Source organism: Pseudorasbora parva, chromosome 20 (assembly GCF_024679245.1).
Source record: "Pseudorasbora parva isolate DD20220531a chromosome 20, ASM2467924v1, whole genome shotgun sequence".
NCBI classification, from domain to species: Eukaryota; Metazoa; Chordata; class Actinopteri; order Cypriniformes; family Gobionidae; genus Pseudorasbora; species Pseudorasbora parva.
In genome coordinates, this window is record NC_090191.1 from 6,713,236 (window position 1) to 6,729,318 (window position 16,083).

At 39.1% G+C, this 16,083-nt stretch overlaps 2 protein-coding genes across 2 annotated transcripts; both read left to right on the plus strand.

Moving 5' to 3' along the window:
- Nucleotides 1-1,812: 1,812 nt before the first annotated feature.
- LOC137049322 (gastrula zinc finger protein XlCGF57.1-like) lies at nt 1,813-10,125 on the plus strand. The gene is made up of 3 exons (XM_067427839.1): nt 1,813-1,861; nt 2,375-2,627; nt 8,061-10,125. Exons 2-3 carry the CDS (start codon nt 2,435-2,437, stop codon nt 8,906-8,908), a joined length of 1,041 nt encoding a protein of 346 aa, XP_067283940.1. The 5' UTR covers nt 1,813-1,861; nt 2,375-2,434; the 3' UTR covers nt 8,909-10,125.
- Nucleotides 10,126-10,954: 829 nt separating this feature from the next.
- Nucleotides 10,955-14,706, plus strand: LOC137049232 (piggyBac transposable element-derived protein 4). Its single transcript, XM_067427715.1, has 4 exons — nt 10,955-11,264; nt 12,015-14,118; nt 14,304-14,374; nt 14,476-14,706. The coding sequence occupies exons 1-2, from the start codon at nt 11,077-11,079 to the stop codon at nt 13,738-13,740; spliced, it is 1,914 nt and encodes a 637-aa protein (XP_067283816.1). The 5' UTR covers nt 10,955-11,076; the 3' UTR covers nt 13,741-14,118; nt 14,304-14,374; nt 14,476-14,706.
- The last annotated feature ends 1,377 nt before the right edge of the window (nt 14,707-16,083 follow it).

Here is a 16,083-nt window from a genome sequence, read left to right on the forward strand (position 1 = left end):
GTCCATGATGTCAGAAAGTTAATAACTACACTAACTTGTAGGATCAAAAAACTGACCCCCCCAGAGGCTCTGGATGTTGTTGTTGGGATGACAAAAAAGTTTAAAAGTAACATTTTAGTCTGTTTTGCCTCAGGTCTAACTGCGCTTGTCAATGTCAAGAGATGGCCAATCAAATCAAAGTAGGCGGGGTTTGCGTTCTCTTTTGGCTAGTGCATACAGCCTTCACACACAGACGAGCCAATCTATCGCTTAATGCCGTTGCGGAGATAGACTCTATTCCCTGTGTCCCTGCTCTTAATATACAATCATTGAATATCTTTGATTTTAATGAAGAAGAAAAGAAAAAAAACTACATAAGAGCGGATTAGAACCAGAATCCTTTAACACGGTTAACATAAATTCTACCACCAGACCAGCAAGGTATACAGATGTATATAAGCCGCTCGATGTATTTATTCACTAAGGCGAAGAATCTCGGGACTAATAATATATTTAACACAAATTAATGCAAATATTGTTTGTGAATAGTCCCAAAAGGCTTATCCCCTCCCCCCCCAAAAATGGGTAAATTATTACATGCCTGAAATCTGCTGTTTTGGAAGAGAATTGCATTTGTGAGAAAATCAGCCTGAACTGCATTTGTGAGAAAATCTGCTCGAACTGCATTTGCACATCGCTCTCTGTTTGTTTACAAGTCGTCTTTTCCTTTGCAAAGGAGATCGTGTTTGTTTGCAAAATGATGGATTTATTTGTTTAATTATGGCACAAAATTCATTCCATAAACTAATCTCAAACTTACCTGGGTAACAACTCAAACCAGCTTTGTGCAACAGGCCACATGTGCGCCTGTCGAAACTGCTTTGATTAAAAGGGGCAGGAACAAACCACACAGCCACACACCTGTATGAACCTCATTCCCCACAGTTTAAAAGTAATGTTAATCCATCTTCACATCATGGATTTTGTGAGAGGAGAGAGATTTTGTGATAGCAGTGATTTTGTGATATACGTGAGATTTTTTTTTGTGCTTTGGTTAGTTATATTTAATCTAGATTAAAATTAGATAATTGACTGATAGTTAGGATATAGTGATATTCATATAGGCTAAGTTAGATAATGTCAGTACAGCATAAATTAGAGATATAGAATTAGGCTATATAGATTCATATGTGACATATAGATAAGATAAATAATAATAATTAATAGATAAAAATGGAGGCTCCACATTGTTGTTTATTGCTGTACATCTGTGCTGTTGGAGCATTTCCATTTGGAATCACCAAAAAAACTGAGATGTATGTATTGTGTATTGTATTGTAATAGGCAGTTAGATTTTGCCTAGAACGCATGATACATTCATTTATTGAAAAGAGAAAGCATTCATTTTCCCTCATTTGCAAAAAATAAAATAAAAAATTGTGGCATGCCAGCAATTAACAAGTGTCCCTCGTGAGAGGATTTTTTTCAAAGGCTGGAAAAGTTATATGTAAAAAAAGAAGTCGCCAAGTCCTTCAACAGCAGGGCAATTTATATTTTTAAATAAAAATGTTATGTAGCCTAACAACTGTGACACTCTGGCTGTATTATTTTATGAATCTTAATTTTTCATGACAAACGTGTTTCACAACGAGGAGGCTACAGGTTACAAAACCAAGGTTATTTCAGATCAATACATGCAAGTGACCACTAGATGGCGTCACGGGTGTTGTTTCGAAGCTTCGGCACATTTGCTTTATCTGTTTCAGTGCTTCACGAAGCCGGTCTTCCCATATGACACAGCAGTGAACAGGACTTTTATTTTGGTGTGACATCATAAGGTCGCGCCACGCTCCTGCATCTGTTGTGATTCGGCTGAAGAAAGGTTTGTGTTTTAAGCATTTAAAGTCTTCAAAGCGAAGCAGCATGAATGATGCTTTATTAAAATTAACAGTGCATTGCTTTATCTAACATTTATCCGCGTTGTGTGGGTAAAGTAACACAATGAATTCATAACAAAAGGAGCATCTCATTTCGCTCTTTATTATGGACCAGTTCAAACATGAATTTCTGACGAGTGACGATAGAACCGGAGCTTTAGACTCTCAGAGTCAATTGAACCGATTGATTCAAAACAAATGGTTCACTGATTCAAGGCGCTCTATTCCCATTTGCCATTTCTATCTCTACAACTCATTAAATAATTAAACTGACTAAAATATTAAGGGTCTGTATAATTTGTAATATTATATTAATATGTAGAGTTTTATATTAATCAGGGGATTTAAGTCCATTAACTCTCTCTCTCACCAGTGACTGAACTAGAGCTGATTAAGACTCTCAGAGTTTTAATGTGGATTTATTTTTTCTTTCTGTTAATTATTCACATCTTAAACAGGAAAAACACAGAAAACTTTGGATGAAGTGACTGAGATCCACGTGACGCACTATAATAAAGATGGAGTATATTAAAGTGGAGACTGAAGACATAAAGATGGAGTTTATTAAAGAGGAGACTGAAGACATAAAGATGGGGTTTATTAAAGAGGACCCTGGAGAAGTAAAAATGGCGTTTATTAAAGAGGAGAGTGAAGACCTGAAGATTGAAGAAACATTGAGAGTGAAACATGAAGAAATTGAGGAACAAACAGGTTGGTTTCATTCAGTGGTTGATTGGCTTTTGTAAAGAGGTGGAGCACTTAAGGTTAATGGTTATCATTCAAAATCGCACCATAAAATGACTTAATTTGTTTTTACATCAAAGGTGCTCTTTTCCAGTATTATAATATTGAGTAAGGTAGGGTTTAGTAAGGCTGATTTTTAGAAAATATCTAACGCCCGTTTCACACATACTCCGTCTGCAGTGCGTGTGCGGTGCGTGCTGCGTTGCGTGTGCGTTGCAGGAGCCCCACACCCTGTAGTCCTTTCACATATGCTGCGTTTGCAGGCCGCAACTGATTCGCTTTTACATACCACAAACACAGCATTTATTAATGATTTTTTATTTAAAATCCAAGTGTTGTTACTGATCATGGCTCATCAGAATTGCAATTCTCTTTGTTTAATCTTTCTGAGTAGACAGGTTTGCGTAGGCTACAAGCCTACATTTAAACAACATTTTTTCAATTCATTAATTCATATTTATATATAAATATACTTTAGATTTAGCTCACACAAAAGGCAAAACATTTAAACATAGGTTATAGCCTAAAATCATAAACATTTTAAATTAGAAACTTAGAATAGGCTAGTCTATTCAAAAACAGCCGACCCTCGTCTTTTCTTTCGTTTTTAAACCCTTTGAAAAGAAATCCTGCAGGTCAAAAATAACTTTGCATTTCACCTCCAAGAAAGTACGAGTGCTCTCCATTATGGCACATTTTTTACCTAAATGCCAGGTAAGGTGTCGTTTTGTTGCTTTACTTGAGAAAAAAAAGCCATGTGTTGACTTTGAAACAAGAGTATATTTTAAATGATATGCATCCGTGTTGAAATTACTAGATTTTCGCGTCAGTACATGTTTATTTTAATGCGAACAATGTTCTATCACTTTAATACAGCAACGCAACGCAACGCAGCGCAGCAAAAAATAGACTCGGTACGAAAACGATCCGTGCACTGCTGCAGACGCAACGCTCCTGGAACGGACTGACGGACCGCATCCGTGTGCAGTGTGAAAGCTGTCATCCGTTAACATGGGTACGGAAAAAAATACGCAACGCACACGCACTGCAGACGGAGTATGTGTGAAACGGGCGTAACTGCAATTTTTCTGGTTTAAATTGCAATTTAAAATGTAAAAACAGTCGGGTTATCTGTTAATATGCAGACTGTCTATAACTAAAAGTCATCTTACAGTGAAGAAAAAATATAAATTTAATTATGGAGACGTATTATTTTTTTTCATAATAATTCCATTCATACTGGACGCCAGAGGACACCCTTGAGTCGAAAGTCCACATTTGCCTCAGAAAAGTAATAGTTTTCAGGTAATACCTAATGTGAAGTTAACACTGTAGACCGAAAAAAAGAAGTTAGAAACACTTTGACTGAATAAACATGAAGACAATAAACGTGTGACTGCATCGGTATGGTGTATTTGAGTTCTTCAAGCCGTCTCGGGTATTTTCATGATAATAAAGTATATCATAATGCAGTGCTGACAGACTTCATCATTGTATAGAATACTATAAAATATTTCAACGTCTGCCTCATTCTGTGATGAGAAGCCACATCAGCTCACAAACATACGACTGACAATATGAATGAGTTAACATGTTATTAAACATATTTTGTTGAACGGGTTAATTAATGCTTCACTAGTTTGTGAAGATGTTTGATTTGTTTTGATTCGTGTTGTTTTTTCAAAGTCACGTTATAAGCGACTCAAACTCACAGTCTTTAAGATGGTTTAATCGTTTAATCCTGATCACAGAGCCGCTCTTCACTGACACGCTGGGCATATATTTATTATGTTAAAATCACAGCCTTTGAGTTTAAGGCTTTAATTGCGTGGAGAGGGGCAATTTAATTCCACACCGGATGTGTTTAAAAAAATAAAATAAATAAACTTCATTTTGTAAATATCAACCTAGCAAATTTCTGGTGTTATTTTTGTGATTGTTTGGGGCATTCTACAGCCCTTCATTAAAACGTTCAACACAGAGCCCACCAATCAATTCACAATCAAACAATTGAATTGTTTTAATCAATTCACAAAGCGTAAAAACAAATGAACACTATTAGGTGGGCCTCAACAGTGACGTCCATTTTTGTCCTTCAAACTCCATCTGCACGCGATAGGATAGCGCTATTTGGTGCTGAAAGAAACAGAGCTGAGCTCCTCTGTCTGTTGTGGACCTGAGGAAGCGGAGCTGCCCAATTTAACCTCTGCTTTCATTTTCAAAGCTAAACTAAGTCATTTGATCCTTACTAAAATCTCTACCTCTTCAGAAATGAATGATATATTTGATATTCGGTCCCCTCAGTGATATATTTTTGCTATTTGCAATCCAGAAGAGAGAAATAGAGATCACACAGCGCTAGAGCACGCGCTCAACGCACTTAATGAGTGACGAGAGAAATGAAATAAAGTCTGGCTTCATATCAATGTCCCAGCATAAACTTCTGGGCCTGTATTTATCAAGCTTCTCAAAGTGCTATTTTAGTCTTAAGTGCTGAGAAAATAACTTCAAACTTAAATTTAAAAGCAAATTATCAAATTTCTTACTCTTACTCAAAGAATCACTCTTACTCTTCCAGTTATTTAAGCTCGAGAGGTCTCTCAAGTGGTTAGGAGTTGCCAGTATGGGCACTGAGGAGACAGAGACGTGAGCATATCTTTCAAGAGAGGGAGAATGTGTTCGAAATGTTTGACGACGAGCAGTTAAAGGACAACTCCGGCGAGTTTTTAAGTTTATCTTGATCGTTATATCTTTGTGAGTACAGTCTATAGAAAAAAAACTAACTGGATTGGTGCTTGCAACGCAGAGTTATTACAGTTAATGCCCAGAGCCCCCCATCAGCTAAAACGGCAGCTTTGGGGGCATAAACGTAAAAGGTATCTTTGTGCCTTTTACAGACACAAAATGCAATTAAAATGTCTGTCCAACATGAACAGGGCCCTTACATGACAACGAGATGCGTTTAGCCACTTAGCCATTGTTTAAAGGGTCATGAAACCCCCCTGCTGCAGCGGTGTTTTTTCACACCTTCGATTTGAAAAAGCTTGTTAAAGGGGAGTGGTCGACTGTGAAAAGGTGGGATGGTATTGTGTGGAAAGAGGGAAAATTTGCATAAATAGGGGAGTGTCAGTAGGTGCATTAAGACTAGCGATACCAACAGCAGCAGTTACAGCGGTTCTGAGACATGTTCTTGGTTCACGTTGGCATTGTTTACCACAGTGAGATTAAATGAGGGATGAGTACAGCGAATGAGAGAGCTATGAGTGGCATGCAGCAGAGATCGCAAATCATTCAGCTCTTCAAAGTTCAAACCAGCATATAATTCAGTGAGAAATGAAAATAAATGTTATTCTGCATGACGAAATATTTTGCAAACGTGATAAAACTATATTTGTCCAAATATGCACGCTGTTTGGCAAGATGAACAACGGGCCGACGTGATAAGAGAGCGTGAACCACCCAACATGCGATGCGACAGAGATGTGTAATTCTAGATCGGGGTAAAAGCGAAGGTGTTTGAGGCTAGTCTTGACCGCGCATCTGAAGCAGAGCGACGCGCGCTGGGTTGCCGTGACGATCCGCGCTGTCTATCACTCGGCAGCTAAATCTATATTTGTCCAAATATGCAGCACGCCGTTTCACTAAGAGCCCGAACACATGCGGTTTAGTGCATGGCTGTGACGACAAATAAAACGGAGAGGACGTGGCTTTTGTTCATTAGCCTACAGATTACAGATTGGTTATTTAGCACTCCTGACATAGATAGTCAACGCTTGCAGGTTCGGCGTGCGATTCCTCAGGTGAATTTTACTTTACCGAGCCTTTGTAGCAAAGGCTTCCACAGACGGCGCCGGTTACAGCTCGCTCGGCGCCCTTTACGTTACTTCGTATCAGCACAACGCCTAGCTTTCCTCTGTGACTTTTCCGCACGCTGCTTCCAAAACTTCCCCACCATATCTCTACAATAATGATGGAAGACGAGCCTGACAGAAGTGACTGTCTCATGCATATTAACTAAATTATCTTGTATGCATACTACAGCGCAGGGATTGGACTGAATGAGCTTCATGTCATGAATATATATCGAGAATCGCTCGGAGCGGTCGACGTCAGCATGTGCCCAGCAGCCCATACATGGACCGAAAAGGCCGCGCCGACGTCAGCATTTGTGACATTGCTCCGACTAAGCTTTTCAAACCGGAAGACAGAAATCGCTCTGAAAAATGCAAAAAATAACTATTTTCACATATGAATAGTGTTTTCAATGATGTGCAGCCTATACATATCTGTTTACATCTAAAAAAAAAGTGTTTTGGGGTTTCATGACCCTTTAAATTCACCTGTTTTAGACGGCTAGCTGTGTCTCGTGCTGAAGTCCCGTACGTGGGGACTCAGCGGTAACCAGAAAAAAGGCAGTCCAGTTGGGAAGAGCGTTGTGTGTGTAAAGCACGATTATTTTACATTACTGCACATTTCTTCTAAAGCCGTGTGTGCCCAAATGGAAGGATAAATAAAGTTTACATTACCTCCACGTTGGTTGCATCCGTCTTTAACCACGGAATGGCATTTTTCTTCAACTGGCCTGGCTGTGTTGTGTCTGTGTAAGTCAGTCAAGTATTGCTCTGGGCATTAACTGTAATAACTCCGTGTTGCAAGCACCAATCCGGTTCGTTTTTTTTTCTATAGACTGTACTCATAAAGATATAACGATCAAGATAAACTTTTAATCAAACGGTATCGTTTTGACAGAGCAGGCATCCTCTTTTTTCCACATTGGTTAATGTTGGGCTTTATAATAAAAAAATAATTAAACAATGCTGTTCGTCTAATTCAGCAAGTTGTAGCAATCGCTGCTTCCTCCCGCCAGTTTGGTTTCCTTTTGGAATCCATGGTGGCTGATTATATATATATATAACAAATCTGGGCTATATATAGGCAGGTCAGTTGACAGCACACCAGTTTAAAAATTGTAATTAAGACATGGATGAAAACGTGTTTATCTTTTATTTCAAATGTATATATTATAATGTATTCTCTTGAAACCTCTTTATTGTCAAATGTGTTTTGAATGTAAATTCCTCTTAGGAATTTTACAATTCAATGTGAATTTATCTGAGAATATTCTTAAATAAGGACATCTATTCAGTGATTGGCTTATGCCTATGACATCATCCACAATCTTGTTGGGGGCACAGCAAAGTGTCATGAATCTACTCTAAGACTGACACTTAAGATTTAGTCCTACACTTTACTTAAAGTATGATTGGGATGCTAAATATGGGCCCTAGGCAATCCAGTCCCCTTTTCTGTTGGTTTCGATGCTTGCTTTACATGTCTAAATGTTTGTGTTTGTTGCTTTGTGAACTGGTTTTAATTTGCATTTGTCTCTTTTCGTCTTAGACCTGATGACAATGAAAGAGGAGAGTGACGTACTGAATGAAATGGAAGAGAAAGCTCAATATAAGAATCATGATTTTATAACAAGAGAAAAAACTTTTAGTTGCTCACTGACTGAAAAAAAGAAAAAAAAGAAAAAAACTAGAAGTAATTTCATCTGCAAACTTTGTGGAAACAGTTTCACTGCAAAAAGCAGCCTTGACAGACACATGAAAATTCACAACGGAGAGAAGCCTTACAAATGCCAACAGTGTGGAAAGAGTTTCGCTCCAGGAGTAAGCCTTAATAGACACATGAGAGTTCACACTGGAGAGAAGCCGTACACCTGCCAACATTGTGGAAAGAGATTCACTCTAAAAGGAAGCCTTACAGTCCACATGAGAGTTCACTCTTGGGAGCAACTCTACACGTGTGCTCAGTGTGGAAAGAATTTCAATAAAAAACAACACTTTGAAGAACACATAAGAGTTCACACTGGAGAGAAGCCTTTCACCTGCCAACAGTGTGGAATGAGTTTCAACCGAAAAGGAAACCTTAACAGGCACATGAGAGTTCACACTGGAGAGAAGCCTTGCACCTGTCAACAGTGTGGAAAGAGATTCGCTCCAGGAGTAAACCTTAAAAGACACATGAGAGTTCATACCGGAGAGAAGCCTTTTACCTGCCTTCAGTGTGGAAAGAGGTTAAGTAGTAAAGAAAGCCTTAAAGTCCACATGAGAATTCATACAGGAGAAAGTCCATTCAACTGCCAACAGTGTGGAAAGAGATTCTCTCTAAAAGGAAACCTTAAAAAGCATATGGGAACTCACATAGGAGTGAAACCTTACGGCTGTTTCACGCTACAAGCGTGAACAGTGCATGAGCTTCACGTCAGCATAACTACACTGTCACTGCAGTTGCAGGCGCACGAGAGTATTCACACCGGAGGTGTTTGTATAGCATCACAGCAGCGACTCCCACCCTAGAGCCTATTTATACCCGTCTGAGTATTAAATACTAAACTAAAAGAAACTATCATATTTTCTATTGTAATCATAGTTTACTTTATTTTTATAATCATAACCATACTTTCACTCAAACTAAATAATTAAAACAAGTTTAAATTGGTAACAGATATTTTTTATTCTTCGTTTTCTTTTCTGACATACTCCAGTTATTGTTAAAGGGTCATGAAACCCCCCTGCTGCAGCTGTGTTTTTTCACACCTTCAAAAAAGGGAATGGTTTGCATAAATAGGGGAGTGTCAGTAGGTGCATTAAGATTAGCGATACCAATAGCAGCAGTTACAGCGGTTCTGAGACATTTTCTTGGTTCACGTTGGCATTGTTTACCACAGTGAGATTAAATGAGGGATGAGTACAGCGAATGAGAGAGCTATGAGTGGCGTGCAGCAGAGATCGCAAATCATTCAGCTCTTCAAACCAGCATAATTCAGTGAGAAATGAAAATAAATGTTATTCTCTATGATGAAATATTTTGCAAACGTGATAAAACTGTATTTGCCCAAATATGCACGCTGTTTGGCAAGATGAACAACGCGCCGATGTGATAAGAGAACGTGAACCACCCAACATGCGATGCGACCTACAGTCTATGCATGCGACAGAGATGTGTAATTCTAGATCGGGGTAAAAGCGATGGGGTTTGAGGCTAGTCTCGACCGCGCATCTGAAGCACAGAGCGACACGCGCAGGGTTGCCGTGACGATCCGCGCGGTCACTCGGCAGCTAAATCTATATTTGTCCAAATATGCACACTGTTTCACTAAGAGCCCGAACACATGCGGTTTAGTGCATGGATGTGACCACAAATAATAAGGGGAGAGGACGTGGCTTTTGTTCATTAGCCTACAGTTTAGAGATTGGTTATTTTGCACTCCTGACATAAATTAGATAGTCAACGCTTGCAGGTTCGGCGTGCGATTGCTCAAGTTAATTTTACTTTACCGAGCCTTTGTAGCAAAGGCTTCCACAGACGGCGCCGTTTACAGCTCGCTCGGCACCCTTTACGTTACTTTGTATCAGCAAAACGCCTAGCTTTCCTCTGTGACTTTTCCGCACTCTTCTTCCAAAACTTCCCCACCATATCTCTACAATAATGATGGAAGACGAGCCTGACAGAAGTGACTGTCTCATGCATATTAACTTCTTAACCCGCACCGGATCGTGGGCGGGGCGTCTGACGCAAGTGGGCGTGTCTCTACTTATAATTACTTTTGTTTTATACAAACTGTTCAATCAACTATCACAAACTATGCATCATTTGAAAGCTAAAACACTCAAGATTCATGTTCTGAACTCGTTTTTGCAATAAACACAACAGAGAGGAAAGGGTTAAATGAAATGCTGAAGCACTATCAATTTAAACATTAACATAATAAACGCGGTACTCATCTTCCATCTCTTGTCGTTTAGATCAGATCCGACGAATCCAAGAAACAACAACATACATGTCTTTGTAAGGGTCCACTCTTCAAAATGCATCCCACTTTTAAATCCAAAACAACAAAAAAATCCTAAAATCCTCCTTTGTTTGCATGAGCCTTATGAATTAGAGTAATCGATCGTGTCAATGTTTTATGAAATGTTGAATCTAACCCATATTTCAACGTTCAAAAGCCATATCCCCCCCGTAGTTTAGACTCTTCCTGATACAATAGGCCATCCCTCGTCTCTTTCCTTCAATCACAGACTTTGTGATCAGCCAAAACATCCAGGTAGCGCGTTACAGGCTGAGCAACCTGTCAATCACCGTACCTGGGTTTTTGACTGGATAAAGACAGCCAATGCATATGCAACAATGTTTTGATGGATGGGGGTGTTGACCAATCAAAACACGATTACAGTGATTGACAGTTTGTAAACAGACATGTCAAAATACATGTGATGTGTGCAATCGTGTCATTCATTCGCGCGCTTTTGTAAGTTTACACAGAACGCACCGATTACACGGATCGCTCCACAGAGTTGTTATCAACGACCGGATTTTCTCCAAAGCCTTTTTCCTGAATATCTGCACTATGCATCGTCAACTACAGAAGAGGTTTTGTGGTGTTGAGAGTGTTTTGGAGGAGGTAATGAGGAGCAGTGATGAAGAGGAGCAGACAGACGCGGGGAGATGCTTCTCTGACAGGAATAGCACGGCGTCGAGCGTCGATTCGATGCAGGAGGAAATGTTTGATCAAGGACTTGATCCCGTTTTAGATCGGTAAGTTTCAACACGCTGTCTTGAATTTGTATATATATTTATCATGCATTTGCAGTTTTTATTTCATTTGAGCTCATTGTCATGCTAGTATAAAATGACAGTGTAACGTTAGATGACAAGCAGTAACTTACACGAGGCTACATGAGTAGGTGATAGGGTTATATTATAAATAAAGACATCATAAATATGTGTAGTGCATGTGTGTATATATGCATGTGTGTGTATATATATATATATATATATATATATATATATATATATATATATATATATATATATGTATATATATATATATATGTGTGTGCGTGTGTGTATGTACATGTAATGTGTGTGTGTATGTATGTGTAACGTTATATATAGATATAACGTTAGATAGATATATAGACGTGTGTATGTATGAACGTGTGTATATATATATATATATATATATATATATATATATATATATATATATATATATATATATATACACACACACACACACACACACACACTAGTGTGTGTGTGTGTGTGTGTGAATTAATATAACAATGATGTAAGGAAAGTATTACAAGAAGTCAGGTGAAGATCTGTGGAGAAAAAAAGTATAATTCTTACTAAGCGTTTATAATTATCAGAATTATAAGCATAAGGTATTTATGGTAAACATGCATTTATAATTATAATTTGAAGGAATTGTAGTTGTATGTCTCTCTGACTGAAATCATATTTTTCTTTTGTGTGTTTTTTTTTTCCTCTGCTGTAAAAAAGGCCTTCAACAGACACCGATGAGGAATGGAATCCAGAGTCCAGTCCTGAGCGACAGAAGAGACGACGGCAGTCATCGTCATCTCCATCTACTTCAGCACCAAGTGGTAGAGGTAAAGGTAGAGGTAGAGGTAGAGGTAAAGGTAAAGGTAGAGGTAAAGGGAGAGGGAGAGGGAGGGGGAGCCAGTCATTGCCTTCTGTGTCCCTTAGCAACTCACAGGAAAGATGGCACAATGTGGATGATGAAGATATTGGACCTCCACAGCCAGTGTTTAGGCCAGCACGTACACCTGGGCCACAGTTGGTGACAACTGCATCGTACACCACTCTGCAGTTGTTTCATCTGTTCTTTTCAATGTCTGTGCTGCAGACCATCGTTCAGCACACAAATGCTTATGGGGCCAGAAATCAGCAGGGCAAGCCATGGAATAACATCTCTGTGGAAAATTTAAAGTCTTACCTGGCGCTTGTTGTTTACATGGGTCTCGTGAAGGTCTCTGCCTTGACTGATTATTGGAGGAGGTCCCGAGTCTACACTGTTCCCCTTCCTGCAGAGATCATGTCGTGTAGGAAGTTCACTACCATCACAAACGCTCTTCATCTCAGCGATCCTCAGGATGATGAAGAAAACGAAAAGAAGAAGGGAACAGCAGCCTATGACCGATTGGGGAAGATCAAGCCTCTCTATGATGACATTAGGGATGCCTGCAGAACATTTTTTCATCCAAATCAGAACATTTCCATAGATGAGAGGATGGTGGCATCTAAGGCAAGGTCTGGACTCAAGCAGTACATGAAGAACAAACCAACTAAATGGGGCTACAAGCTGTTTGTCTTGGCAGACTCCTTGTGTGGCTACACCTGTGAGTTCTTTGTGTACGAGGGTAAGTCGCTGACATCTCCGAATGGGCTGAGCTATGAGTCTGTCATGGCACTTATAAATGAAAAGATGTTGGGCACTGGTTACAAGCTGTACGTTGACAACTTTTACACCAGTCCCAAGCTTTTCAGAGACCTTCTCCATAAGAAGATTTGGGCATGTGGCACCATTCGTTCGAACAGGATCGGATTCCCAAAGTCAATCACCAACAGACTACCACGGAATGCTCCACGAGGGTCCATGCGATGGTTCAGAGAGGATGAGCTGCTGTTTGTGGAATGGAAAGATACCCGGGAAGTGCTGATGTCCTCCACATTCCACAAAGCATATGAAGGCAACACAGTGCAAAGGAGGGTGAAGGACAATGATGGGCAGTGGTCTCAAGTACATGTGCCTATTCCTGGTGCTGTACTGGACTACAACAGGTTCATGGGTGGAGTGGACCTGTCTGACGCCCTCATTGGATACTACAATGTGCTCCACAAGACACGGAAGTGGTACCGAACCTTCTTTTACCACTTTGTGGATATTGCAGTTGTCAATGCCTTCATTTTGCACCAGCATCTGGCCAGAGCAAGGAACGAAACACCGCTGACCCAGAAAGCATTCAGGGAAACACTTGTTCTGGAACTTGCAGGCTTGGACTCAAGAACAGCTGCTCCTCAGGCTTCAAAGGGTGATGTGCACAACCCAAAGTACATCACAGAAGACAGCACTGCTGGACGGCGAAATTGCAGGCTCTGCCACAAGAAGACACCGGTCATGTGTGCAACGTGTGACGTGCCACTGTGCTTTGTGCCTAAACGGGACTGCTACAATGACTGGCATAAGCAGGGTGGGAAATATTAATCATGTTTCTAATGTTCTTATTTCCATGTTCAAAGCATTCTGTTCCAGAAATGTTTCCAAGTTTAGGTGGATTTTGCAGTTCCGAGAAGGGAGATGAAGGCAGAGCAGCCATCACTGGCATTGGTAACACTTACCAATAAGTTTTCTTTCTGTTTCTCCCTGTTATTGTGTTCCATCATATGCACACATATTTTATAGACTTGAAACCCTCAGTTTAAATGTATTCTATTTGGACTTTGTGTTTGTTTTGCTTGGTTTTGTTCTGCTTGTTTGCTCTCTCTCTCTCTCTCTCCCCCTCCCTCCCTCTTTTCCAGTGGGTGTCTTTTCTGAGTCGGCGCAGTTAGACAAATGTGACATGCTGACGTCAGGCAGTTCAAGGTAAGTCAGTCCTCTCACACATGCATACATAGTGTTGCAAAATATTTTTCATTCTGATATAGTAAGTGAATTCACTTCGATGAACCTAATTCTACAGTTGAAACAGAAGATATTTCAAAACAGAAGTCTTTGTTCTTTGTTCTGCTTACACACCATTTCTCTCTCTTCCCTTTTTATTTTTGCAGTGGGTGTCTTCTGAGTTGGCAGAGTTGGAGCAAATGTGATAGGCTGGCTTCAGACAGTACTTAGTACTTAGGTAAGTACTCACACATACATATACACATGCATAGATTTTGTTGAAAATTTGGTTGGTTGATTTATTTTTTTCTTACACACTTTCTCTCTTCTGTCTTTCAGTGGCTTTGATTTCCAGTTGTTTAGAAAACAAATCTTACTGACTGCCTTGATCAACATGTCTTCATACACTTTGTAAATACTGTAAAGTTGCTTTAGTTTTTCAGTAATTGTATATTCATTATTAGTAGTTTATTGTAATTCATTTGAATGACAACCTGTTTATAATTTCAAATGTTAAAAAAACATTTACTTTTTTTTGTTCATTGTAAAATGATCAATTTTGGAATTTTATTCATACAGTGAAACGTTTTTTTTTTTTCCTTCACTGTTTTCACTATTATTGTTCAAAATAAAGATAATTTAGTAAAAATTTAAAAATGTTGTGCTGAAATATGTTTTTCTTGTGTGGTTTGATGGGCAGAGCAGTTCTGAATTGATATACATATATGTAGTATGTAGTGTTTACTTGTAGTTTCATTTGGTTACCAGGGTTCCATTTGGAGTCTCCAAATGGCCTTTTGGAAAGGACGCCTAGACTTGAATAAAAGCTTACAGAAACTTCATTTTTGGGAGTATCATCCTCAAATTTGAATCAAAACTTGATCAAACATTCAGGTTTATATTTATGGTATTTTCAGGCCCTAAACATAAAAGTCTCATCCATTTTACCCTAAATGAATCTCATTCAAAGAAATCGTTTGTTATTTTCATGTATATTTTACCTTGTTTTACTCTGTTCCTATGCTACTTTGAGTTATTATGACTCTTGGGTAACACAGTGTCAAGTGTCTAGTTTAAAATAAGACCAGAATTATTAATATAGACCATACGGTTTAAGAACTACGAACATTTGAAGTTGGGTCTGTCGTTTTTCAAAAATTCTCAAAAATAGGGGCGCAGGTTAAGAGGTTAACTAAATTATCTTGTATGCATACTACAGTGCAGTGATTGGACTGAATGAGCTTTGTCATGAATATATATATCGAGAATCGCTCGGAGCGGTCGACGTCAGCATGTGCCCAGCAGCCCATACTTGGGCCGAAAAGTCCGCACTGACGTCAGCATTTGTGACGTTGCTCCGACTAAGCTTTTCAAACCAGAAGACAGAAATCGCTCTGAAAAATGCAAAAATAACTATTTTCACACATGAATACCATTAATGAATACCCTTAGTGTTTTCAATTATGTGCAGCCTATACATATCTGATTACATCTCAAAAAAAGTGTTTTGGGGTTTCATGACCCTTTAAAACACTAATCGTGCTTCTTGTGTTCATTTTGAGTACTTTTATTTTGAGATTTTTCCTTTCCTATTTTCCTTACTTTCACTTTAGCTGAGCAGCAGCGCAGCAAAAATAGGCTCGCGGCCGAAACCCCTGCTTCATGCTGCTCACATGATGCTTCTGCTCCTGGTGTGAATCCACTCATTGATTAACATGGGCGCTGAAAAAAATAGCTGGTTTTATATGTCGTCTGTGTGGAATGAATTTCACAGACATCCTAAGAAAATTTGGAAAAAAACTTGACGAACTTAACTAAATAAATGATGTCTATTAATCAGATTCAGCCATACATTTATGATCCAGAATGTGACTACAGCAGGACGCCTCTATGTGGTATGTACTGTAACTGTATATATTTTCTTAGCGACTTGTGTAAATTACTAGT